Source organism: Emys orbicularis, chromosome 10, assembly GCF_028017835.1.
Source record: "Emys orbicularis isolate rEmyOrb1 chromosome 10, rEmyOrb1.hap1, whole genome shotgun sequence".
NCBI classification, from domain to species: domain Eukaryota; kingdom Metazoa; phylum Chordata; order Testudines; family Emydidae; genus Emys; species Emys orbicularis.
Window position 1 is genome coordinate 41,851,632 of NC_088692.1, and position 25,956 is coordinate 41,877,587.

Consider the following 25,956-nt stretch of genomic DNA (forward strand, 5'->3'; position numbering starts at 1 on the left):
GACTCTGGAGTACCTCTGGAGGAACTTTGCTACAAACTGAAGCTCTGAACAATGGACTGAATGACCCATCCAAGCTCTGGATGTACTCCAGAGACTTAACTTAAGCCAGCAGTTTATTCCATCACTGCTACAAGCCTGAACCAAGAACTTTGCCATTACTGTATGTAATTAATTCCATTTAACCAATTTTAACTCTCATCTATATTTCTTTCATTTTATGAATAAACCTTTAGATTTTAGATTCTAAAGGATTGGCAACAGTGTGATTTGTGGGTAAGATCTGACTTGTATATTGACCTGGGTCTGAGGTTTGGTCCTTTGGAATCGGGAGAATCTTTTTTCTTTTATTGGTTTCCATAACCATTCATCTCCATAAGGAGTGGCACTGGTGATGATACTGGGAAACTGGAGTGTCTGAGAGAATTGCTTGTATGACTTCTGGTTAGCCAGTGGCGTGAAACTGAAGTCCACTCTATTTGGCTGGTTTGGTGTGTGCCTTAGTAGTAAAGGACCCCCAGCCTTGGGCTGTGACTGCCCTGCTCTAAGCAATTTGTCCTGAATTGGTACTCTCAGTAGTGTCCTGCCAAAGGCCGTTTTGTTACAGTGGCGTAGTCGTGCTAGGATCCACAGAACCAGATGAAATACGTTTTGGATCAGAACCCCACGCTATCCAAATTTGAATTTTGGGATTGTGAGTTTTGTTGGGTTAAAGATCAGTGACCATGAGCCAGAAAGCATCAGCAGAAGCAATGAAACTGCAAGCCCTGAGAGACAGCCTGCAATTTGAACATAAACAAAAACTGGAAGAAATTCGAATGAGAGAGAAGCAAGCCTTGGCCCAGCTGGAAAAGGAAGCTAAGGAAAGGGCTGCTGAAAGAGAGAGAGAAGCTGCTGAATTGGAGGAAAAGGCTCATAAAAGGCACCTGGAGCGTATAGCTGTCGAGGAGAAAGCTCACCAGATGTAACAGAAGACTGCCAGACTTCAGCTACGAGTATTGGAAGAACAGCAGAAACAGTATCATCTTGAAAGTCCAGTTTATAACAATGCTATATTACTCTGAGCATTTTTCTGTATTTAACCCATTATGCTATGACTGCTTTATTACAGCCTGTCCATGAAAAAAACACACCCCTGACCAAAACCCCCAGTGTAGATACAGCTATGTTAATGGAAGAGGGCTTCTGTCAACATAGTTAATGTCATTCAGGCAGGGCCGGCTCCAGGCACCAGCCGAGCAAGCTGGTGCTTGGAGCAGCAGCTTGTAGCAGGCGGCATTCCGCCCAATCCTAGGGCGGCATGGCTGCTTTTTTTTTTTTTTTTTTTTTTTTTTTTTTTTGGTGTTGTTACGCTCCGGCCGCCCTGTAGGGGGTGGCGGCGCGGAGGATGGGAGCGCCCTGCAGCAAGCCCGGCAGGGCAGCCTGCGTCCTTCCCTCCTAGCCGACCGGAGCGGCGCAGAGCCCTCCCGGCAGGCAGTGGGGCGGGAGGGGCCGCGTGGCAGCGCCCGGCTGAAGCCCTGGCTGCCCCCCTTCTCTCTCTCTCCCTCCCGCTCCCTCCCCCCTGCACCCTGGCTCCGGCCGCGCTGCAGGTTTTTTTCTTTTTTTGGTTTTTGCTTGGGGCGGCCAAAAAGCCAGAGCTGGCCCTGCATTCAGGGAGGTTGTGTTCCTACAACAGCAGAACTCCTCCTTCAGTTGGTGTATACTGCATACACATTAGGGAGCTGTATTGGCATAGGCTCCATAATGTAGACATACCCATACGTGACTTGTGCATGGTCACAGAGGTAGTGTGTACTAGAGAAGTGAATTGAACCTTAATCTCCCAAGTCCCAAGCTAGTGCCCTAACCACTAGGCATGCTTCCTGCCATTACATTGTATCATTACCTTTCTGTATTTGACTTGTCTCTACCTCTTTGTCTATTGTAGCAGAGCATTTATACCTCCCTCATCACCATTGTATCTGAGCCCCTTAGTGACTTGGTTGTTATGCATAAGGCTATAACAATGATATCCTTTTATTCTAAAGGCTATTTCACACTCTGGAGGCTAATTATCTAGATGCACCAATGTGAGGACAGGTAGATATCTGGTGGTGAAAGGAGAGGGGAGGGTAAAGGCTAATGAATGGCATAGTTAAGATTCAAAAGCACATAAATAATAAATATTTCAAGCCACAATTAACAAGTGCCTAGCATTGACAGAAAACCAGCCCTACACAATTATCCACGTGTATTGTTTATTTTCTACATACCACAAGGGATGGTGTGTTTCACACACATCAAAGTGTGGTCATCATCCTCAGGCCTAGTTCATATAATTCTTTTCTTCTCTCTCATTTAAAAACACTCAGGAACTTAATTCTTCGTTAAACTCTCAAAGAGAGCTTCTTGTGGTCGATGAATCCTGCCCAGGGGTTCAAACTGCAGCAGCACATCTGGAATGCAATGAGTTTGCTGGCCTCAGCTCTATCTGCTGGGGGCAGAAACACCTAGCACAGAAACAAAGGGATAATGGGGTGGGTGGGGGAAGAGTTCTGCAGTTGCTGAGCTGCCCAAGGTAGGCTGGGCAAAGCTGGAGTTTGGCCCTATGGGTTTGTACAGGGCCTAGCACAATGGGGCCCCTGATCTCAGCTGGGGCCACCAGGCATTAGGATAATAAAAATAAAACAACAAGAAGAATAAGCCCCCTGCCAATGTTCTCCAGACCACTCTAGCTCTTGCTGACATCACCCTATCAAGATCAGTTTCTGCTGGCCTTCATGGGCTGTAGGCAGGGCCAGATCAACCAACGGGTTACCATGGTGCCACCCAGTTTTGTGCACCACCTCCCCTTTCATTATATTTCCACTGAGACCACTTAGAAAGAGAGAGAGTTGGATGAGTCTGCTCTACAGCAACTTTTAGCTCATGTGGTAGAGGCTCATGCACTAAGTTCCAGAGGCCCCAGGTTCAGTCCCGCCCGCTGACGACCACGGTCTGTAAGCGTTACATTTCTCACCCCAAGAACTCGGCGTGTTGGCTACACAGGCCCCCAAGATACTGGCAGCATACAGAGTGAGGGATCCAAATCAGGACACACACTCACATCCCCTGCCTCTTCCTGCAGTCAGGCCCACTACACTGCAGGGAAGCTGTTATGACCATAGGGGACTATAGCCATGGCTTGGCTTAGACACAGAACCACAGAGTACGCCAAGAGTTAATTTATGACTGCTCCTGTCTCCAAGATGAGGGCTAATTGGCAGATGTGGGGGAGAGAGACCCTGGGAAGCTGATGAGTGGAAATGATTATCTATTTCTTTAACCAGAGTGAGGTTTCAGATCCCCAGTGAGGAGGGAAAGGATGTCAATGTAATGGCTTTTTCTTGGTAGGGAACCGTGGGGCAATGAACAGACTTCAGCCAGAACAGAGAGAGACCCCTCCACACAGGCCTGCTCTTGTCAGACAAGGAAAGCTATCTCCTCATCTAAAGCAAACAAACTGGGACAATGGAGTGCCCAATTACTAATGATGGGGAGGGAATGGGAGGAGTGAGTGGCAGGGGAGTTTGTTTTTAATCCATAATGGAATTAAACACGGCACTTCACAAATGAGGGACCCCATGTGTGTTTTAGGGGAACTAGCCAGGGTTGAGAAGAGGTTGGATAGTCCCAGGTGCATTGTCTCCCTAGATCAATCATAGGGTTAGAAGGGACCACAAGGGTCATCTAGTCTGACACCTCCCCCGCCCCCCAATGCTTCCTAGCTTTTATCCATTGCACTTGATTGCCAATTTCTGTAATGGCTCAGACTGATTTTGGAGAGAAGCTTTGAGTCCCGTTTTATCCAAGCTGCTTTGCAAATTCCTAAACAAAGACCCCCCCCCCAAAAATCCCTTTATATTACTATCTTGCCAGGAAGGATCAAACTTTCTAGTTCTAAGGGCATCCGACGAGTCTTAAGAGCAGCTAGTTTGCCAAGGGGGTCACTGTTCACAGAGACCACCCTGTGTCATGAAGCTCAGATCCAAACCTCCCAAAGTTTAGGGTTGTTTGGATCTAGGGGTTTGGTTTGATAGATGCAAACCAGCAAATTTGGCAGTAATCTGAATCCAGATTATACAGTCCTCTCAGTTCTGGATTGTTCGGACCCAGTGACTTGGTTTAGGCCTATCTCTGACTAATGGGTGGGTGTATATAGGGGCTGTCATAGGTCCTGATTCATTGCCCTGCCCCTAGGTTATTGAAAGCATCCTGAAATATAGAATTAAAGACATGCAGGGCTGGAAGGGACCTCGAGAGGTCATCTAGCCCATCTCCCCATGCCAAGTATGTTCGGAGTCAACAGAGAACCATTGCATGGCAACACAAGGATGTTGCTGAGTGCCATGCTGATGTCATGCCACAATGTGGTATGTGCAACAGTGATGTTGCCTTGAGAGGATGTGATGCAAGTCTCAGCATTGTGAGCTGCTTGCTTTGTTTATAACTTTGGCTTCTCCAAGAGTGCTCCCTGGAGTGGAGCCAGCACTGCTCTTAGAAAAAGCCTTAGTGGCGTGGCTTGGATACTGAGTGCAGAGATGGGAGCTGTGCAAGAGAATTCTCACTACCAGGGAGTTCAGATGGAAAAACAGCAAACCCTATTTCCATTCCCTCCTAACAATACTGCCCAGGTTTCAGCCTGGCCTCTAGATTCTGGCTAAACCAGTGTTTGTGTCAGTAGGTGGAAACTTGACCCTTTGGCCACTTTGACAGAAAGAGTCTTTAGGCATGAAAATAGTCAATTCCAAAGAGGATAAATTCACCCTGAATTCTGCATTTGTCCCTGCATTTGTGATAGACTGCACAAATTCACACCACTCTTGCTGTGAGATGCAGAAAAAAAATCAGTGAGTGCTCACATCATTACATGCAAGCAAAATAATGGTGGCTTGGAGACATCCGTTTTTAGCTTGAAATCCTGATGAACTAGCTTCACTCCTGCGATGGGGAGCCGCTTATAAAGGCCTTCCCAGCCGATGGCTAAAATGGCAGGGAATGCGCAGGCAGCACTGGGACTGCGCCGCCTCTTTCTTGGTGAGGGGAGCCAGCCGGCAGTGTGGTTTGCTCCTAGGGATGGACAAGAGCTTGTCCTTGAAACATTCCTAAGCAGCTCCCAGCCGCTGCTCTGTGCTACATCTTCTTTAGGATGTCTTTCATTCTCTCACACCCTCCCCCGTTTACACACACCCCAGCTCCCCCTCCTCTTCCTCCACCTCTCAAAGCTATCAGCCGATGAAAATTTAATGCCCATTCCTTCCAAGCTATTTAATATCTCTCCTCAGTCTCCCTCCTGGCTGGAGAGATTGTTTTAATGTAGTCTCCTGCTCACACACACACACCCTCCCACAATATGTTAATGGGATGTCTGCTTTGGAAGTGAGGGAGGTTGCAACCCGCCCCCATCCTCCCTTCCTTTCCACTCTGGTCCCTTTGCTTGCTTTCTTCCTTAAGTGTAGCTGCTGGCATTTCATCCAGTAATTGGCCACGTGTCAGTCCAGGCAGCGTTCTGCTCTCTATGATAATGGATACCACCTCACCCATGGCCCCCTTTAATCCTGGCCTCTCCTCTCCTCTCTCTGTCCACAAAGAGCACACTCAGCCAGTGCATCAATAATGGATGAAAGGACATTCACTTCTGCCTGCTGTCATGGAGGGAGGGCAAGTCCTCGCAGCTCCATAGATGAATGACCGAAGCAAAGAGATCCCAGCGCACAGTCAAAAGTGGAACCTACGTTAAGGTGACTAGACAGCAAGTGTGAAAAATCGGGACAGGGTGTGGGGGGCAATAGAAACCTATATAAGAAAAAGACCCCAAAATCGGGACTGTCCCTATAAAATCGGAACATCTGGTCACCCTAACCTACATGTACATTCCAGGTGCTTCCCTGAATGCAGAACATCTCAGCTGAGCTGCTGATGGAGCCAGACAAGGGCACTATGAGCTTTAGGACCTCAGCTCTATGGCTTCAGAGGTACCATTTCCACCAGAACAAAGGTGCAGCTGGTGTGTAGAAATATTGATGGAGTTAGAAACTCCATGCAAGACTGCCTGGCTCTCTAACAGTCATTCAAACCATGCAGCTAAGATCACCACCATTGTGTCCTCTCACTGTGAGGGCTTGTGATTTCATTGCAAAACAGCCTTTCACTCCTAACATCAAGTGTAAACACCCACCCACCTGCATCACCCCCTACCAGTCTAACCACAGACACCAATTTCTGGTGCAAAAGAACCTGAAAAATCCCCCCATAGCATCTCCAAGACCCCTGTGGGTACACATTCCAGGTCTGTTTTGCTTGGGGTCTATCCAGTCTGGAGCTGAAAGCTGCTCTACAAGGCCCTGTGTCACAAGTGGGAGTTGAACTGGAAGCCAGATGAATGCCCTCCGACGGGGGCTCTGGGTTCTCACCCTGCACGAGGCCAGCTCAGGGAGAGTGGGGAAATCACAGAAACCACTACCACAAAGAGCCCATCCAGGAACCCAAGAAGCTGGCAGGTCGGAATTAGCATTGCACTTCCACCATTTTGGAGGGCTGGGAGAAAAATCAACCCTCCGATAATGAACTCCCTGGGGGACTGCTGCACAGGCAACGTGCTGAGAGTCTGAATGAAGCCAACATGGTTGTGCAAAAGAGAAGCAAAGAGAGGCTGCTCCTGGTCCTTTTATTATAGACTTGCCTAGAGCATTCAAAAGGCTTGGATGGATGTGAGACACAACACAACATCTAGAGATGTGCTTTGGAATCAATGGGCTGGGGTGGGAAGAACAGAGATGCTTTGATGTCTTCTCCCAACACTAAAAGTCTGGTAACATCCACCTCCTCCGACACTAAAACAGCTACTGGAGGAGACGGAAAAGTGCCATCTCTCCCAGGCTAGTAAGGTCAGAGTCCTCTGAAGATCAGTGCTCTGGGGAATGCTATCTCTACAAACACAACAGTACCTCACTCTGCTCAGTAAAGTTACGACCATTACCAGGTCATTCCTGGGTAGAACATGGCTGGGAAACAGCCAAAGGAAATTCCACCAGGAAAAATGCTGATGAGAAACATGTCCCTCCAGTGGGAAGGAGGCTTCTAGGAAGCAGTAGGTCAGGGGTGAACAGGGACTGCAAATGGGACAACAATTGTATGGGGGCATAAAGGCCCATGCAGGTTTGGGCAGAGTTCCTAGCGGCATCATGCCATAGGACAGGCGGTGATAGCCCAGTCTGTCTGGCTCTGGCTCTGGCAAGAGAATGCTGATGGAATTGTGTACAAGTCTGTTTCCCTCAGTACTTGAAGGATGCCAAGGAACTGAAAGGAAGCAGAGCGATCGGGATGATCCGGGGCAGTGGTTCTCAGCCATTGGTATATGGTCACCCCATGGTATAAGAGGAAAAAGGTTCAGGACTCTGCTCTCATCTAGCAATAAAGACAGGGTGAGTGGTCACAACCCCTGAAGCCAGTTCAAGACCCTCCCAATTGGCAACCTCCCAATTGAGAGCGCTGATCTAAGGGATGAACTAGGCAGAAACATGCAGAAATAAGTACATTTAAGTTGGCTAAGAGACAGTTAAGAAGAGTTGGGAGTGGGGAACATGATGAATGTCTACGGCTTTGTCTTCACTACCCGCCGATCCGGCGGGTAGCAATCGGTTTTTCGGGGATCGACTTACCGCGTCTAGTGAAGCCGCGGTAAAATCGATCCCTGATCGCTCTGCCGTCGACTCCGGAAATCCACCTCGGCAGGAGGCGGCAGCGGAGTCGGCGGCAGCGCGGCAACGGTCGACTTTCCCGCGTCCTCACCGCCAGGTAAGCCGACCTAAAATACGCAACATCAGCTACGGTATTCACGTAGCTGAAGTTGCGTATCTTAGGTCGGACCCCCGCTGCAGTGTAGACCTAGCCTACAGGTATGTGCCGGGGGTGAGCAGAGAGACTGGAGTATTTTAGTGGGATGAATTAAGGAGGAATGAAAGCAAGGAGAGGGGAATTTAGGCTAGGTATCAGGGATGAGATCTATTGTTAAGATGTGGGACAGTTTTCCAAGGGAAGCAACAGAAGCTCTCACTCGTGTCATTTAATTAGCATGGACAAAGGCCAGACTAATGCTCTTTCAGACAGTTCAGTTGAAGCAGGCCTGGTACAGCAGGGATGCAAACACCAAACCGAATCAGCAGCCTTTTGGGGCAGAAAGCTGCTTAAATGGGCCTGACCTACTGTATTTTTCTTACTTCAGTGACCTAGTTTTGTGCTTTCCTTTATGGTCATCTCTTAACAGACTGCCTGGCTTTGGAGATCAGCTGTGTGCACCACTGCTCAGCAGTAGCACTCAGTTAGGATGAAAGCCATCTTCAGACTCTCTCATCGTTGCTTGGAGATGGACCGTCAATGCAAAAATTCCCTACAGTAGCCGCTGTGTCCTGTAACCTAGTTGTGGTGTGAAGCCACAGATCCGGGCCTTTGTTTCTGAGAGTATTCCATTTACCAAGGAACGTCCCTGTGATCCAGCTCCCAAGATCCCCAAACTCCCAAAGCAGCTCCTCAGTGACCCAGCTCCCAAGAGCAGCCTGTCCACCCCTACAGTGCCCCTCTGGGGAGTCATGACCCTGCTCAGAGCGCCCTTTTGGGAACTGGCTCCCCAGCTTAGCCCACTCACTGCGCTTAGCAGCACACAATGCACCAAGGAAAAACTCAAGCTGAAACACTTCTTTTCAAGGAACAGAGGGGACAGCTCAGAACTGCGGAGGTGGGGCCAAATCCATTGCTGGTGTAAACAGATGCAACCCCATGGATTTCAGTGGACTGTATCAATTACACCAGTGGTGAACATGGCCCTCTCTCTTATTCCCTAATTAACGGGTATGTTTTTCCCTCTCAAGCTATACTTCTTCCTTACTAGCAAAGAAATTATCCTAAGAAATTGTACACCTTAGGTCTTGAAGATCCCACCGTCCGTCTCTTTACCCACACTCTGTTTTGAGGGAAAGCTTATCTTGCCACTTAGATTTCCCATAAAAAAGGCCACCCTATAATTTCATTCTGAAATTACTCTTATTTAGCCTGAAGAAAACATAAACAAAAGAAAAGGCTCCAGGAGTGAGAGCGAAATGTGTGTCCTCTGCAATAGGCTGCAGAGTTTGCCATGTGGCCCACAAACTAGCAGAGTGCTCAGCTCTTTAACAGTGTGGTACACAGAAATCCCAAGGTATCCTCAGTTATGGTTGTGCAGAAAATATCACTGAAAATGAAATTCCTGACCTGCAGCCCCCTGCTATCCAAGGAAATTCCAAGGAAAAGGGGAAACAAATTCTGCAAACTTTTCTTCTTTTTGTCCCTTCTGTTATCCTGGTCAGTAGCAGCCAACTCTAGTAATTTTATTGAGAGTCATAGAATCATAGAAGAATCATAGAAGATTAGGGTTGGAAGAGACCTCAGGAGGTCATCTAGTCCAACCCCCTGCTCAAAGCAGGACCAACACCAACTAAATCATCCCAGCCAGGGCTTTGTCAAGTCTTGCGATATTTGGTGCTTTTTCTTAAAGCCCCAGCCATGGAGTCACGTAGTTAGGTGAGAATTTCAATTTTTCTTGAAAAAAGCATAACCTGGAAGGTTCCAAACCCACAAGGTAAATAACAAGATCACAAGTGTATCTTTACAAAAACCCTCATGATTTTAAGCTGATCTCTTGATTTTTGAACACTTGGGGTTGGTGATATTGGATCAGTACATATCACAGATTCATAACTACTGTACATGAGCCACACTTTCCAAAGCAGCTTACTAACGAGAGCTGGGATGAATTTCTCCCCTTCATTCTGGGCCCTTAGCCAACCAGAGGAAGAGAAAAAGGCACAGGCGCTGTGTAGAACAGACCTCCTCGCTAGCCACAGATTCTGTGCATGTCAGGGGTGTGACTGAGGATAAGATGTGGCAGGCCATTCTGGCCAGCCTCGGGCTGCCAAGCTGCCCATAGACAGCCCAGGCAGGAGCCAAGCTGCCATATTCTAGGTAGTCAAGGGAGCTGCTCTAAGTTACACAGTCCCCTGGAACAGTGCAGAATCCCTTGCCCCAACTCCCTCTGTGGGCCCCTGTGTGTGCCACATCTCCTGCACTTGGAAAAGAGGAAGGACAGTCCAGTGATTAGGGCACCAGCCAGAGACTTGGGTTCAATTCCCTGCTTCATCACAAACTTCCTGGGTGACCTTGGGCATGTCACTTAACCACGCTGTGCCTCAGTTCCCCCTCTGCAGGATGGTGATAACAGCCCAGCCCTACCCCACAGAGGGGCTATGAAGATAATGTTTAAAGACTGAGAGGTGCTTGGGTACTACATATAATAAGGATCTAAGGGCAGGTCTTCATGGAGTGGAAGCGGAGTCGACGGGGGAGCGGCAGCGGTCGACTCGCCGCCGTCCTCACGGCCAGGTAAGTCGACCTAAGATACGCCGACTTCAGCTATGCTATTCGCGTAACGGAAGTTGCGTATCTTAGGTCCACCCCCCCACCCCCGCTAGTGTAGACCTGGGCTAAGATACAGGACTCAGTGTCACACGTCACTCTTCCTTCACATCAGCAACCCTACGGAGGCAGACGAATGAATGAGGATTGTGAAAGGCAAACCCTGTTGGGAAATATTCTGTTTTGATGTTAGATGTACATAGACCTGATCTGGTAAATATTTATGCAGCTATCTAAGGCATTACCTCTAACCATTGGAGATTTTCTTTCTGGGATAACATTCCTAGCAGAGGAGTAAACAAGGTGGCTCAGATACATTATTCCCACCAAAGAACAAAACAAAAGAAAATTCAGTACACAGCAACATTCAGAACAGAAATGCTGATTTGCGTACTGCAAATAACTTTATCCTGGTTTCCCTGCTCAAGGTGCTAGCAGTGTATGCACAGCTCATGGAAGAGCTATACCAGGCCATTTTGTAAAGTCTAATTAGTGTTGCCAACTCTCACAATAGTAAATGTTTTTTTCTGAATGCCCCAGCTCCTGGAGTCCTGTGATTCGGTGAGAATCTCAGCCTCACTTTTACAAAAAGGTATGCGTCTAGCCCTTGTGATTACAGAGAAGAGCTTGAAAATGTGTCCTGAGTGTAACCTAAAGATTAAAAACCTGAAATCTATAATTTTGCAAAATCTCATGATTTTAAGGCAATCTCATGATTCTGGGGGCTCCTAACTCATGATTTTCCAATACTTGGGATAGGCAATGCTGACTTAGTTACTAACATTGAAAGTGCTTTGAGGCGGGGCCATCTTTTTGTTCTGTGTCTGCACAGCACCAAGCACAATGGGGCCTGGTCCTTGGCTAGGGCCCCTAAGCACTACGGTAATGCAAATAATAATTGACAGTCTAAAGTCTAAATGGGCAGCAGGTTTAAAACAAATAAAAGGAAGTTTTTCTTCACACAGCGCACAGTCAACTTGTGGAACTCCTTGCCTGAGGCGGTTGTGAAGGCTAGGACTATAACAGGGTTTAAAAGAGAACTGGATAAATTCATGGAGGTTAAGTCCATTAATGGCTATTAGCCAGGATGGGTAAGGAATGGTGTCCCTAACCTCTGTTTGTCAGAGGGTGGTGATGGACGGCAGGAGAGAGATCACTTGATCATTACCTGTTAGGTTCACTCCCTCTGGGGCACCTGGCATTGGCCACTGTCGGCAGACAGGATACTGGGTTGGATGGACCTTTGGTCTGACCCAGTACAGCCGTTCTTATGTTCTTATGTTAAAGCCTGCTTGCTCCTGCACTTTTGTGCACAGTGCATTCCTGCAGCATATGTAGCTTGAAACTCTTCTGACATTGTTTTTTAAATTACTAGGAACTGTGTCTACCTGTAGAGCACCCATTTTGTTCTCAGAGCAGGTACTGCATGCTTCAGAGGAGGGCACACACTGTGCTCTCTCATGGAGACTTTCCGTCTATTTTTTGTTCTTGCTGCTTTCCTTCCTTAGCAATCAGTGTAATTTTAGGCTGAAAGCCTTTGTGTATGGAAACACAACTCTTCTGCTAGGTAATCACTGTAGAGTTTTCACCTCATTTCAATCCCAGCATACAGTGGCTTTGGCTCCTCTTGTATCAGCAGCTCATTTCCAAGTGCAGTGATGCCAAATAAATGCTACTGCCTTGTTGGGAAAACCCAATGGATCTTAGGGGGAATGGAATCTTTCAGAGCAACACTATTCAGGCAGCAAGCACAATAAAGCATTCATCTAAGACCTTGAGTTTCTTTTCTCTAGGCTGAAGTGCATAAGCTCTAAAGGGGGAAGTGGGTTCTTTCCCATGCATACCTCTGAGAAAGGGCCCTCCCTATCCCTACCTCAGCACTTAAGGGAAAAGAGCCTGCCAATTCTATCCTCATTGTTGCGTTAATTGCAAACACACTTGGCTTCAGCACTGCAAGGTCACTCCTGCTTTATGCCAGGCTAGGATCTGTAGCCTCAGACCATCACCCTGTTGTGAGAGCTAGAGGAGCCAAGCACAGCATTGAACTGGTCAGGTTAATCTAGCCTAGGGGCTGCTCCCAGGACCTAGAGATGAGGGGGGAGAGAGCTGTTTCTAGGTTACTCCTTGTGTTCGTAGAAAGAAGATGCATTTGTAGGAAAAGAGGGAGGGTAGGAGAAAGAAAGATAAATGCTGTATTGATTTCAGCCCTTCCCCTGCTCTAGAAGATAACCGTATAAGGAGGGGCTGCCAGTTACTAAGAGACCAGTCACTGGTGTAAAGAAGGGAGGTACGAGAACAAATTGTCCAGGAGCAAAGTGCACTGCAGAGCCATGGAGCGACCCTCAGGACGGGGGCTGTAGGTCAGAACTGAGGGGCACTGGCAGAGCTGGGGGGGGGGCACTGGCAGAGCTGTAGGGGAGCCCAGGGCTGGGATAGCAGGAGGCTGCAGGACTGGACTGAGGGCAGGGGTGGCTCCAGGAACCAGTGCTCCAAGCGCGTGCCTGGAGCGGCAAGCTGCGGGGGGGGGGGCGGCGTGCCGGTCGCCGTGAGGGAGGCAGTCAGGCTGCCTTCGGCGGCATGCCTGCGGGAGGTCCACCGGTCCTGCGGCTTTGGTGGCAATTTGGCGGCGGGTACGCCGAAGGAGCAGGACCGGCGGACCGCCCACAGGCATGCCGGTGAATACGCGTTACCAGCGGACCGCCCGCAGGCGTGTCGCCAAAAGCTGCCTGACTGCCGTGCTTGGGGCGGCAAAATACATAGAGCCGCCCCTGACTGAGGGGCACCGGCAGAGCCAGAGGGAGCCATGGGCTGGGATAGCAGGGGCTGCAGGTCAGGACTGAGGGGCACCGGCAGAGCAGTGGGGAGCCCAGGGTTGTGACAGCAGGGGGCTGCAGGTCAGGACTGAGGGGCACTGCCAGGGCTGTGGGGGGAGCCCAGGGCTGGGATAGCAGGGGGCTGTGGGTCAGGACTGAGGAGCACTGGCAGAGCTGTAGGGTAGCCCAGGGCTGGGACAGCAGGATAGGACTGAGGGGGCACTGCCAGGGTTGTGGGGGGGCAGGGCTGGGATAGCAGGGGGCTGTGGGTCAGGACTGAGGGGCACCGGCAGAGCTGTAGTGTAGCCCAGGGCTGGGACAGCAGGATAGGACTGAGGGGGCACTGCCATGGTTGGGGGGGGGGGAGTCCAGGGCTAGGATAGCAGGGGGCTGTGGGTCAGGACTGAGGGGCACTTGCAGAGTTGTGGGGAGCCCAGGGCTGGGACAGCAGGGGGCTGCAGGACAAGACTGAGGGTGACTGCCAGGGTTGTGGGGGGCAGATCCCAGGGCTGAGATAGCAGGGGGCTATGGGTCAAGACTGAGAGGGACTGGCAGAGCTGTGCATGCGATGGTATGTTGTGTACTTTGCACCATCTAACCAACACTCTCAGCCTTACTCTCAGGAACCATGTTACCTAAAACATCATCCGAATATTTCCCACCCCTGACCCAATCACACAGCCATAAAACTCATCCCACCTTTAAAGATATCTTGACTATCCAGGGCAATGGATTCTTTGTAAAAGTGGGGGGAGGGGGTACAAGACCCCACCCTTCTGTGGCCCAGCCCCTGCCCCTCCTCTTGCCCCCGAAGCCCCACCCCTGGCCAAGCTGGAAGCCAGAGCCAGGCTGGGGAGCCTGGTCCCCTCCACCTGCCCGTGGGGTGGGGGTGAGATCAGCCCCTGGCTCATATCCCCACCTCCCAGGCACCCCGCTCAGGGCAGGTGGAGGGACCCAGGTTCCCCACAACTGCCCGCGTGGCTCTTACCCAGACCCGGCTCCAGCTTCCGGTCTGAGGATTGGGGCCTCGGGGGCTGAAGAGCTGCAGCCAGGCTATGGTAAGAGCGACCCGGGCTGCTGAGGGGAGCCCTGGACCCTCCACCTGCCCTGGGTGGAGGATCCGGGGCAGGGGCGGCTCCAGGCACCAGTGCTCCAAGCGCGTGCCTGGAGCGGCAAGCTGCGGGGGGGGGGGCGGCGTGCCGGTCGCCGTGAGGGCGGCAGTCAGGCTTCCTTCGACGGCATGCCTGCGGGAGGTCCGCCGGTCCCACGGTTTCGGCGGCAATTTGGCGGTGGGTACGCCGAAGGCGTGGGACCGGTGGACCTCCTGCAGGCATGCCGCCGAAGGCTGCCTGACTGCCGTGCTTGGGGCGGCAAAATACATAGAGCCGCCCCTGATCCGGGGGCAGGGACATGAGCTAGAGGCTGCTCTCAGCCCCTCCACCCCAGGCAGGTGGAGGGTCTGCAGCTCCCCACAGCTGCCCAGGCTCCCCAGACCGCTCTTACCCGAGCCAGGCTCCAGCTTCTGGCCTGGCCTGAAGCCAGGAGGTCTCAGGAGGAAGAGGAGAGGTTGGGGGCCAGGCCCATGGCGAAAAGTGGATTGTCCATGGCTCCTTGGCCTGTTCCTGCACCCCTGACCCAGGGTCAGCCTTCTAGGGCTGCTTTATGACCCAAGTGCTGCTGCTACAGTTTGTGTTCAGAACAAATACAATGCAGTGGAGCTGAAAAGAAATGGGATAAACTTTAATTGGGAGCAGGAGGTGGGGGAAGAACAGTTTCACTTCCTTGCTCCAGGTTTACATGTCTTCAGTGAAAGCTAATGTAGCAGCTGTGCGCGAGAGGACTCCTTATAACATCAGGATTCCATTAGCTCAGTCCAAAGCCACTGTGTACAGAGCAGGCCTGGATTAAAGCTGGCGCCTCCATCCCTCAGCCCTGGCAGTGTCCCTCAGTCCTGACCTGCAGCCTCCCTGCTAAGCTGGTGCATCCGTCCTCCAGGCTTCACATGGGCCCTGTGCTCTCAAGGAATTCCTGCACATTTTGTACCCTTCTCACCAACAGGCCCTATGGAAACATATAAGGGATTTGCCCCTAGGTTTGCTGCCTGGCTTTTTTGGTGGATCCAAGCCACACTGACTCCTTCCTGAGGTAGATGTATCAAGTGCTTTTGGAGGAGACACGTGATGCCACATGCTCTATTTGATCTGCAGGCAGAGCTGCCACTGATAACAGGAATTGTCCACACAGAACAAGGCTGGAGATGGCACTTGGCAATTGGGAAATCCAGAGACTATTTGCACTGGCTAGAAGCAAACATGCTGGGGGGCTGGCTCTGTGAAAACTTTCCTCTGCATGCACATCATGGCCAGCCTGCTGTTCCAGTCCCTGGTCTACTCCTGAATGCACTGGCTGTAACCATTCAGGACATCAGCAAGCAGTGAGTTGCCTTCCCCTGCACAACAGAGCCAATGTCGATTCTGTCTGACCCACAGCGTCCTCTTCTATTTGCAAGGCTGTGCTGAGATGACAGTGCCAACTGCAGCGAGTGAACGAACCCACACTACAGGTGGCAATTCTGTGCTGTGGATGGCTGACTGCATGACAGAAGCTACCACACATTCAGCCCATCCAGAAAATTTCACTCCTGACTTTGGTCCAAAGAGGCCCGCCAAAAAATGCACTTTCTTGAGCCCCTTTTGATCGTCCAATAACAAAGTATCACAGGCCCAGCTGCATTTCTAACTGTTCAGTTAGATCAAATGTACCTTCCACCCAGCACCAGTGGTCTATGTATTGAAGGATGCACTCTCGCAGAATTTTTCCTGCACATTTCACTAGCACCAGGGGTTATGTCCTCTCCCATCAGCCCCCCGTTGTCTGTCATTAACATCTCATTAGCACCTGCTGGCCAGCAGCCTCACCTGCCGAGATGAGTGGGCTGGTTACGTTTTGGCTTGATTCCCTTTGGCATCTGCCAGCGTGGTGTCCCAAGCGCATGGCTGGGAAAGCGCAGTTCCTCCAAGGCTGATTTCTGTCTGGCCTTACCTGGCCTGCTACCCCTCTTGCTCCATTTCACGCAACACAAACCGCCTTTGGATTTCATTTTTGTTCTCCTTCATAAGTATTCTCATGAACAATAATCAATTCCCTTCTGCCTGGGCTTCCTCACTATGGTTACTAAAAGGCACCTGATGTGTCCTGCATTGGTAATTCACAGCCTCCCGCACCAACATCCAGTGTCTTCCGTCCCCTCCCCCCCAACCCTCCTGCTCCTGCCCCATTACCATGGCGACGCAGTGATGGAGCAGCCTCGAAATGTAAAGAGAGATGCAACAATCAGAAGCTCGGCTCCCCTCATGTTACCATTTAGGTTATTGATGTTTAAATCTCCCGGGATTATCTGGCTGTAATTGGTTTATGGAAATAGAGACGGCTCCAGCAGTGGAGTTACTCAGGTGCCGACGTTGTGGGGGTGGTGAGAGAGCTCCTGTCACTCTGTTCAAGTGCAGGCTGATTAAAACGATGGGTAGGCTGGGTTGGGCTGGGCTGGGCTGGGGGTGACTCCTCAGCCTAGATTGTGATCTTGGTTCCACTGGAGTAATCCAGACTAACTTCACTGACCCTGTGTGGGTGCAAGCAGACATGCACAGCACAATCAGAGCAGCCCTGGTGCAAGACTGCAAGGCTGGTGGCCCTGGACGCTGAGGGCACTAGATCGTGAGAGGCACAGCACGGGCAAGGTTCATACAATCATAGACAGATGGGGCTGGAAGGGACCTTGAAATGTCATCTAGTCCAGCCCCCTGGGGCCTACGCTGAGGCAGGACCTCAGACCACCCCTGACAGGGGTTTGTCCAACCTGGGCTCAAAACCTCCAGTGACACAGAGTCTACAGCCGCCCTTGGAAGCCTATTGCAGAACTTAACTACCCTTGTAGTTAGAAAGGGAAGCACTTTGCACTTGTCTTTATTGAATTTCATCTTGTTGATTTCAGACCAATTCTCCAATTTGTCAAGGTCGTTTTGAATTCTAATCCTGTCCTCCAAAGTGCTTGCAACCCCTCCCAGCTTGGGGTCAGCTGCAAATGTTATAAGCATCCTCTCCACTCTCTTATCCAAGCCATTATTGAACATATTGAATAGTTCCCAACCCAGGACTGATCCCTGCAGGTGACCACTAGAGATGTCCGCCCAGTTTGATGGGGCAAAGGGAGGGATAGCTCAGTGGTTTGAGCATTGGCCTGCTAAACCCAGGGTTGTGAGTTCAATCCTTGAGGGGGCCATTTAGAGAACTGGGGTAAAAATCTTTCAGGGGATTAGTCCTGCTTTGAGCAGGGGGTTGGACTAGATGACCTCCTGAGGTCCCTTCCAACCCTAATATTCTATGAGTATGGTCTTTCAACCAGTTTTGCAATCACCTTATAGTAATTTCTTCTAGACCACATTTCCCTAGTTTGCTTGTGAGAATGTCAGGTAGGATTGTGTCAAAAGCCTCACTAAAATCAAGATATCATGTCTATTGCTCCCTGCCATCCACTAGGCCAGTAACCCTGTCAAAGAACAATGCTGCCAATGTGCTCCAACTCTAAATTGGAGGGATAAGCTCTCTGGGCTGGAGGGGAGTTCTGCCCACATGAGCCTCTCTGTAGAGGGTCCAATTAGTGTGATGTGGTTTTTATGTGCACCGAGATCCCTAGCTCATTTCACACACACCCTCAACGAGCTGTGAGCTTCCAGCCATTACCCTGTCTGGGCAGCTGATGCTCTTGGGCAGCTGATCCTCTCAGGCCACTGATTCTCTGGGATGAACTCCTGGGCCATGGGCTCTCCTGTCCCTTCAGCCTTTTCCTGAGGATGGGCTCTTCCAGGCTTCTGGAAAGCCCCCTCCTGCCACCCATGCTGTGAGTTGGGGCTGGCTACTTCCTTGGTTTCATTTCCGCAGCCCCTCCGGCTTTAAGATGGACTCTCCTAGGCCAGCAGTGACCCCACATGACTAATTCTCTCTTGCCACCCATGCTGGAAAATGGACTCCTGCACTTCTCTTGGCCTGTGGCTACCATAGACGGTGGTTCCACATGTGCCATCCAGGAGCAGATGTTCTTCAGGGCTGGCTCCCCCTCCCTCCACGCACTAGGAAAGGGCTCCAGGACTGGCATCATGGTTCAATGGCATTTCAGTGGCAACATCACAACATCAATGTCATCGTGCCACAAGGCAGACTGGGCCCAGGTTTGCTAAACTATGTCGCTGGAGGCCTTATCAGAACCAGTTTGTTTTCTCCCAACCACGCCATGTTCCTCTCCAAGGGCCTGATTCAAAGTCCGCTACTGTTAATGGAAAGACTCTCCTTGACTTTAAAGGGCTTTGGACCAGGCCCAGAATGCATCCGAATTTGTGAAAAGTTCCCCTTCCCTGATTCTGCAGGACGGAGTATGTGTGTGTGGGGGTGGGGGGAGTGGGAATGAGGGCTCTGTTGTTGGTTTTAATTACACACATCCAGCTATGCAATGCTGGCTTGCTGCTCTCACTGCTTTAAATGTCACTTCTGCCTCCAGGCAAATCTGTTCCTGGGAAAGGCTGTGCTTTAGCAGACATTTCCTGTGATTCTTCTTTGAATGTTTTCCAGCACGCTTCAAAGGGCAGTGTTATAATCACAGAAATGATGGGAGATGGATGCCGTGCAGGAGACCTGGCCTCAGCCCCCAGGTCCTTTGCTCCTTGTGCTGGAGGAAGCATGCATAGTTTTCAGAGGAGAGCCCTGAGTTGCTCTGCTGCTGAGTCTCTGCTGGCTGATTAACTCAGTATGCGAGCCCAGATGAGTCCTCACCCAAGGGATACTTCATTCCAGCAGTCACTTGGCCCTGCGGTGTACTTAGCTTCTCAGTACAGCTGCAGGCCCCGGAATTAAATCCCCCCTTGAGATAAATGGAGCAGCACACCCCTTTTTCTGTGCCTATATTTCAGCGTGGGGCAAGGGCGCTCATCCATTCCTAGTGCTGAGTGCACAGCTGAATACAACTGGACTCCAGGGGCAGAAATCAGTGGGGGCACACCGACTAGTGCAAAGGGTATAGTCTAGTTCAGGGGTTCTCAAACTTCATTGCACCATGGGCCCCTTCTGACAACAAAGTTACTACATGACCACAGGAGTGGGGCTGCAGCCTAAGCTCCACTGCCTTGGGTGGAGGGAGAGGGGGCTACAGCCCAACCCTTAGAACATAGGGCAGGAGAGGACCTCCTGGATCATCGAGTCCTTTCTCATGTTATATATGTCATCCCAGTAATAAACATATCAAGGTCCATTTTGAAACCAGTTAGATCGGGGTGGGCAAACTACGGGCCGAGAGTCATTTTAAGCTGGCCCACGAGCTCCCACTGCGGAGCAGGGTCTGGGGCTTGCCTAGCTCCAGTGCTCCAGCCAGGGCGCAAGGTCGGGGGCCGCACCACGCGGCTCGGCCCCGCTCCGGAGCTCTAACCAGGGCGCAGGGTCGGGGGCCACATCACGCGGCTCCCAGAAGCCGCAGCATGGCCCCGCTCCAGCGCTCCAGCCAGGGTGCAGGGTAGGGTGCTGCACCACGCAGCTCGGCCCTGCTCTGGCGCTCCAGCCAGGGCACAGGGTTGGGTGCTGCACCACGCGGCTTGGCCCCGCTCCGGCGCTCCAGCCGGGGCGCAGGGTTGGGGGCTGCACCACACGGCTCCCAGAAGCCGCAGCATGGCCCTGCTCCGGCTCTTACGTGCTCCAATGGGAGCTGCAGGGGCGGTGCCAGCGGATGGGGCAGTGTGCAGAGCCGCCTGGCCATGCCGCCGTGTAGGAGCTGGAGAAGGGATATGCCACTGCTTCCGGGAGCCGCTTGAGGTAAGTGCTGCTCGGACCCTGCACCCTCTTCCCACACCCCACACTCCAACCCTCTGCCCCAGACCTGTTCGCCCTCCCGCTCTCCAAACCCCTTGATCCCAGCCCAGAGCACCCTCCTGCACCCCAAACCTCTCATCCCCAGCCCCACCCCAGAGCCCACACCCTTAGCCGGAACCTGAACCCCTTCCCGCACCTCTGCCCCAGCCCTGATCCCCCTCCTGCCCTGTGAACACTTTGGTACCAGCCCAGAGCATCCTCCTACACCCCAAACTCCTCATCCCCAGCCCCACTTCAGAGCCTGCACTCCCAACCAGAGCCCTCACCCCCTCCTGTACCCCAACCCCAATTTTGTGAGCATTCATGGCCTGCCATACAATTTCTATTCCCAGGTGCAGCCCTCAGGACAAAAAGTTTGCCCACCCCTGAGTTAGGTTGTTTGCTCCCCACTGTTCCTATTGGGAGGCTCTTCTAGAACCTTTCTCCTCAGATCATTAGAAACTTGCTTCTTATGTCAAGCCTGAATTTATTCATGGCCAGTTTATATTGCACCAACATTGTCCTTTAGCTTCAATAGCTCTTCTCCCTCCCTGGTATTTACCCCCTACCCCCCGATGCAATTATACAGAGCAACCAGATCTGCTCACAGCCTTCATTTTGAAGTGGACTGAGAGTCAGGAGTCTGGGGTTCCATGCCCAGCTCCACAACTGACTTTCTGTGCAGCTTTTGGCAAATCACTTGTGCCTCAGTTTCCCCATCTTTACTAACCCTTGGTAAAGTCTATGCTCTGAGGGAAGGTGTTAGAGAAAACTGAGGTGGATATTGTAAATAATGGTGGGTTCTTCAGATCACCATGGGTAAAACGCACCAGTGGGTATCCATTGGCCAGAAACAATTACTTCTGCCACCTGAAATCCAGAGGCTGTCGTTTACCACCAGGACAGTCCCAAACTCGCCCTGCCACCTCCCTGCAGGGAACATAAGCACTGCCAGAGATGCGCCATAGGATAAAACAGGGAGTGGATTGATCCAGCTGATGCTGGATTCTCCATCTCCTGGGCCTGACTAAAGTGCACAGACATCCTTCTGTTTCCTAGTTCAGTTCCTTGAACGGTGGGTCTGACACTAGCCGTTAGTCCCAGCAGCCTGTCATTAGCCCAGGGCTGGTCATTGAGAGCAAAGGGAAGCAGAAAAGCAGCAATTCCAGCTCAGGGGGTGCAGAAGGAGCAGGAGCTCCCAACCCTGTGCTCTCTGGCCTTCCAGGCAAACAACTTCAATCTGTCTAAAATGCTAATCATCCACCTTGCCCACTGCTATGGCTACATCTAGCTCCTGGAAACACCCCCACTCTTCACTACTACACTTAACCCTCAGCCCCTTCACTGCGGCCAAGCCCCTCGATCTACCACTCTTCATGGAGCTCATCACCCATCTCCATGGCTTCTCCCACGCTGCCCATGCAACCCAAGCACTCTTCACCCCATCCACCACTCCATGCCTCCACCTGGTGCCCTGTTCTGCCCCACCTCCCAGCGGGTGGCATTGAGGAGAGGGCTCTCCAGCGGATGAGGTATGGGGGCACACCACAGGAGACAGATCTTAAGGACAAAGAGAATGACACATTTGGATGAGAAGGAAGTGCTGATAGGAGCTGCCAGATCTAAGTAATGTGACTGGGAGTGGAAAGGTGATGGTAATCTGTGTTCTTTATGGATCTGGCTTCACCAGCCCAAGGACAAGTCAGACAGGGAGAGCACTTTTAATTACAGAACAAAGGAGCCTGTTGTGGAGGAGAGGCAGGAGGGCTGGGGAAAGGAGAAAAGCAGGGAAACAGGGACCATCTGGTCACTGAGATCAACTCTGCCTATTCCTCAAACATCAGCCGCATAGAACAGGAAAGATTTCAGGTCTCTAAAGCAAACACTCTGCTTGGTCCCTGCCAGCTAGCAGCTTCCACCAGCCTCTTTTCCCAGCTCATGTCTCTTCTGTTATAGGAACTGAGGGCACCAGAGGGGACTTCCCGTCAGTGAGAATGGGAATGACAGAGCTTGGCTCGGCTCCTCGGCTCTAGGAGGACATGGAATATAAAGTGGCTTTGAGCACCACCATGCTCCCTTCATTTTGGGCTGCCGGTGGGTCTGCTTACTACACCTCTGGCCTGTCTCTTCTCAATCACAGGGATGTCTCACACGTGTGTAGGGTGACCAGACAGCAAATGTGAAAAATCGGGACAGGGGGTGGGGGTAATAGGAGCCTATATAAGAAAAAGACCCCAAAATCGGGACTGTCCCTATAAAATCAGGACATCTGGTCACCCTACACGCGTGCATTCGTGTGAATGGGGTGCATGCACTTGTGTGTTTCTGTGTGCGCATCTTTGCCTAAGTACGTACACACATGTGCATGGGAGCCTGAGAAGGTGTGTGTGTGAGCGACTGAATATCTGGGGCATGTGAGGGTGGGTATATGACAGCAAGAAGCTGTGTGTGTAAGAGCGGCTGCACGTGTAGCTGCATGCACATGTTCGTAGGTGATGGACCTGGAATCTGTGAGTGTTTCTACACTCTCAAAGTCGTTAGTGCTGTGAGGGCTTAAGGTTACAGCACCAAATTACTCCTTGATTACTGAGAGCAACTCCGCCTGACTCTGCACACACCTGGCACCAGGCCAGAAATGGCTGCAGAGAGGCTACTAAAGCTCAATCGATAGACTCTTTGCAGTATACCCCCAAAAGAACTGAGAATCTGGATATTTACTTTTCACATTTGTATCTCCTGGGAGCACATTTCTCTTTGGGTTTTCAATTTTCTTTATTAAAGTGAAGGGTTTATAGCTTGGGCAGGGTACAAGCAGTGGAAGAGTCACACACACGGCTCTGCCCAGGCACCTCAGTCTTGTCCCGCACCACCCCCGGCTATCCCACCTCTCGCTCAGCTCTGTCACTGCACTTCCATCCTAACCACTGTTATTCCAGTCCTCCCACTCACCTCCATGGCTGGGCCAGGGCCCCTTCAGACCTGACATGCAGTACCCCTGCTATGCTAGGCCTGGCTCACTCTGCCCTCTGTCAGGTTTGGTGGCATGGATAAATAAATATATTTGTCCAATAAAAACTGCCCATTGGTTTACATTTTTTATGTTCTTTTGTGTTGGTTATGGACCTCCAGAAATCAGTTTCTAAGAAGGGGTTACACTAGTGTAAAACTGGGGCAACCGAATAGAGAATCAGGCTCCTTCAACTGATTTATTCATTTTCAGGTTATGATTCCTCCACCGCTCTTCCTAAAGAAGCTGAAATTAACATGGCTTTTCTTGTTTACAGCCTCATTAGTGCACCAATGTCATTTGTGATGCCCACACCAGTCTGGGAATGGGGTTGCTAAGTAAAGATCTACTGCAATAACAGCACTGTGGAGCACAAAGCATTATTTGCATAGATCACAAACAGTGACTATTTGCCCCTCTTTTAGTGAAGAAGAGATGGATTATTATTTTTTTCTTTTAAAAGATGTTTAGCATTCAGACTTTACCTATCTAATTATAACAACACAACTCAACAGTGTCCTTTCAGTTACTACACACCAAAGTGTTGCTGCTTAATTGAGTCCTCTGATGCATGTATCCTGCACAAGGAACCAAATTCTGTGTGCCAAGGCACATTGTTTTACTTCTTTATTCTGACATATATAAATAAACCCAAAAAGCACCATCCTCTGGACTCTGACATCATTCTATACATTTTACAGTACCAAAAATTCATTCAAAGAGCTGTAAAATAATGAGTAGTCACTCTAACCAAACCTCACCTATCAGCTGACCCAATTACAAACCCTTGTCCAATCCAGAGATCCCTCAGGCCACCCCCCCAACATGAGTTTTGTTTGCCAAACAATATATTCCCTCCAAGCCAGTAGGAAATGAAGGCCATGTCGGCACTACAGAGCCTATGCCAGATTAGCCCCTAGTGTAGATGCAGTGTATGTGAACAGAGGGAGTTTTGTTGCCAGCATAGGAATACCACCTCCTCGAACTACGTTAGCTGCATGGACAAAAGCCGTCTTCTATCAGCAGAACACCAGAATCCCTGGCTGGGATGATTTAGTTGGTGTTGGTCCTGCTTTGAGCAAGGGGTTGGAGTAGATGAACTCCTGAGGTCTCTTCCAACCCTAATCTTCTATGATTCTAACTCCACCTGTACTGGGGGGTTTCGTCAGCATAGCTATGCTGCTGGGGTGTGTGTGTTTTTTCACACCCCGACTGACATAGCTACACCGGTAAACTTTTCCAATGCAGACCAGCCTTAGTTTTTCAGCAGAACAGGTCCATTGCCTTGATGTGGTGAGATGCCCCAATCACGATAAAGGCACAATAGAGTCACTTTAAGGTCAGAAAGGACCATTATGATCATCTAGTCTGACCTCCTGCACAACGCAGGCCACAGAATCTCACCCACCCACTCCCGCAACAACCCCCTAACCTATGTCTGAGCCATTGAAGTCCTCAAATCATGGTTTAAAGACTTCAAGGTGCAGCGAATCCTCCCGCAAGTGACCCGTGCCCCACGCTGCAGAGGAAGGCAAAAAAACCCCAGGGCCTCTGCCAATCTGCCCTGGAGGAAAATTTCTTCCCAACCCCAAATATGGCGATCAGCTAAATCCTGAGCATGTGGGAAAGACTCTATATTTCCTCAACCTCCCACACCATCCCAATCCCCGGATGTAAAGTCTGGCCAGCTGTATCAACTGAGCCAAATTGCATCTGGGACTGCCCCCTGGGTATCATGGCAGCCCTGAACACCTGAGTGTGTACAAGCCAAGCAGCTCCTGAGCCACCCAGTGGACACCAGTCCTACATAGATGCATTGCTCTGAAATGAAGAAGGCAACCTTCAAAATGCCCCGGGCTCTGATCATTTGCTACTTCCCAGCCTGCAGGGGGTTAGTTCATTTCACCCCCTCTGATACATTGCTGCTGTAGATATTCTCCTCCTAGCACTTCCATAGCATAAATCACTGGGGTGACAGCCAGGTTTTGAACAAAAGGAAATTAGAAATAGATATTCCACCCTGAGAGCTGTATGCATCATTTTTTTCTGACAACTCAGGTAAACCCTCTGTGTACCTTATACTCCTCTCCCACAAGATTCTCAGTGTCCCTGATTTATCACGCTGTGCCTTCAGCTCGGAGATGCATCCTCCTGTGACACCTCGCAAGTGCCAGCCTATTCAGTGAAGATTAAGACCAAACAGATCAGCAGAGACCAGCCTTATGGCCAGCACTGCAGTCTCAACTCCTTGCCTGTTCCATTTGCTGAAAGAGCAGATCTTATAACCAAAGCCAAGAAGCAGCATCTCAAGCCCAGAAGTAAAATTCACAGGTACTCACACAGTGACATAGGGCCATGGCACGTTGCCCTTCTGGGTGGCTGGCAGGTTGCTGGCACCGTGCAGAGTGACAGAGATGGATTCCTTCCCAGAGTGTGCCAGGTGCCAATGATTGGTTTCTGAAGTTTGTACGGCCTCATCCATTCCAGAGGGTGCCTCTAATACCTGCCAGGTGCAAGCAGAAAGAACTTCAGCGTTTGTTCTTCCCCGGTGCAAATTCACCTTCCACCTCCCGCTGACCCACATCTCCAGCTCTGTTCTAAAGGCTCAGGTGTGTGCCCTCAACAAACAAGCTGTGCTTGCATATTTCTCAGACTACTTGGAGAGACGAGTCTTTCCCATGGGTGCCAAGGTGTCTAGTGCTCGGGCCAACAGGCTCAGTCCCAGAGCAAGAGTAAATTCAGAGATGTCTCGTCTCCTCTCCCTATTCACATGTAACTCCCATGGAA

General features: G+C 50.7%; 1 protein-coding gene across 1 annotated transcript in view; it reads right to left on the bottom strand.

Moving 5' to 3' along the window:
- The window catches only part of CCDC33 (coiled-coil domain containing 33), a 226,758-nt gene extending 201,107 nt beyond the window's left edge, over nt 1-25,651 (bottom strand). Inside the window, exon 1 of the mRNA XM_065412566.1 lies at nt 25,509-25,651. Coding sequence (XP_065268638.1) covers nt 25,509-25,651 — 143 coding nt within the window. The remainder of the gene's footprint in view (nt 1-25,508) is intronic.
- Between the last annotated feature and the right edge of the window lie 305 nt (nt 25,652-25,956).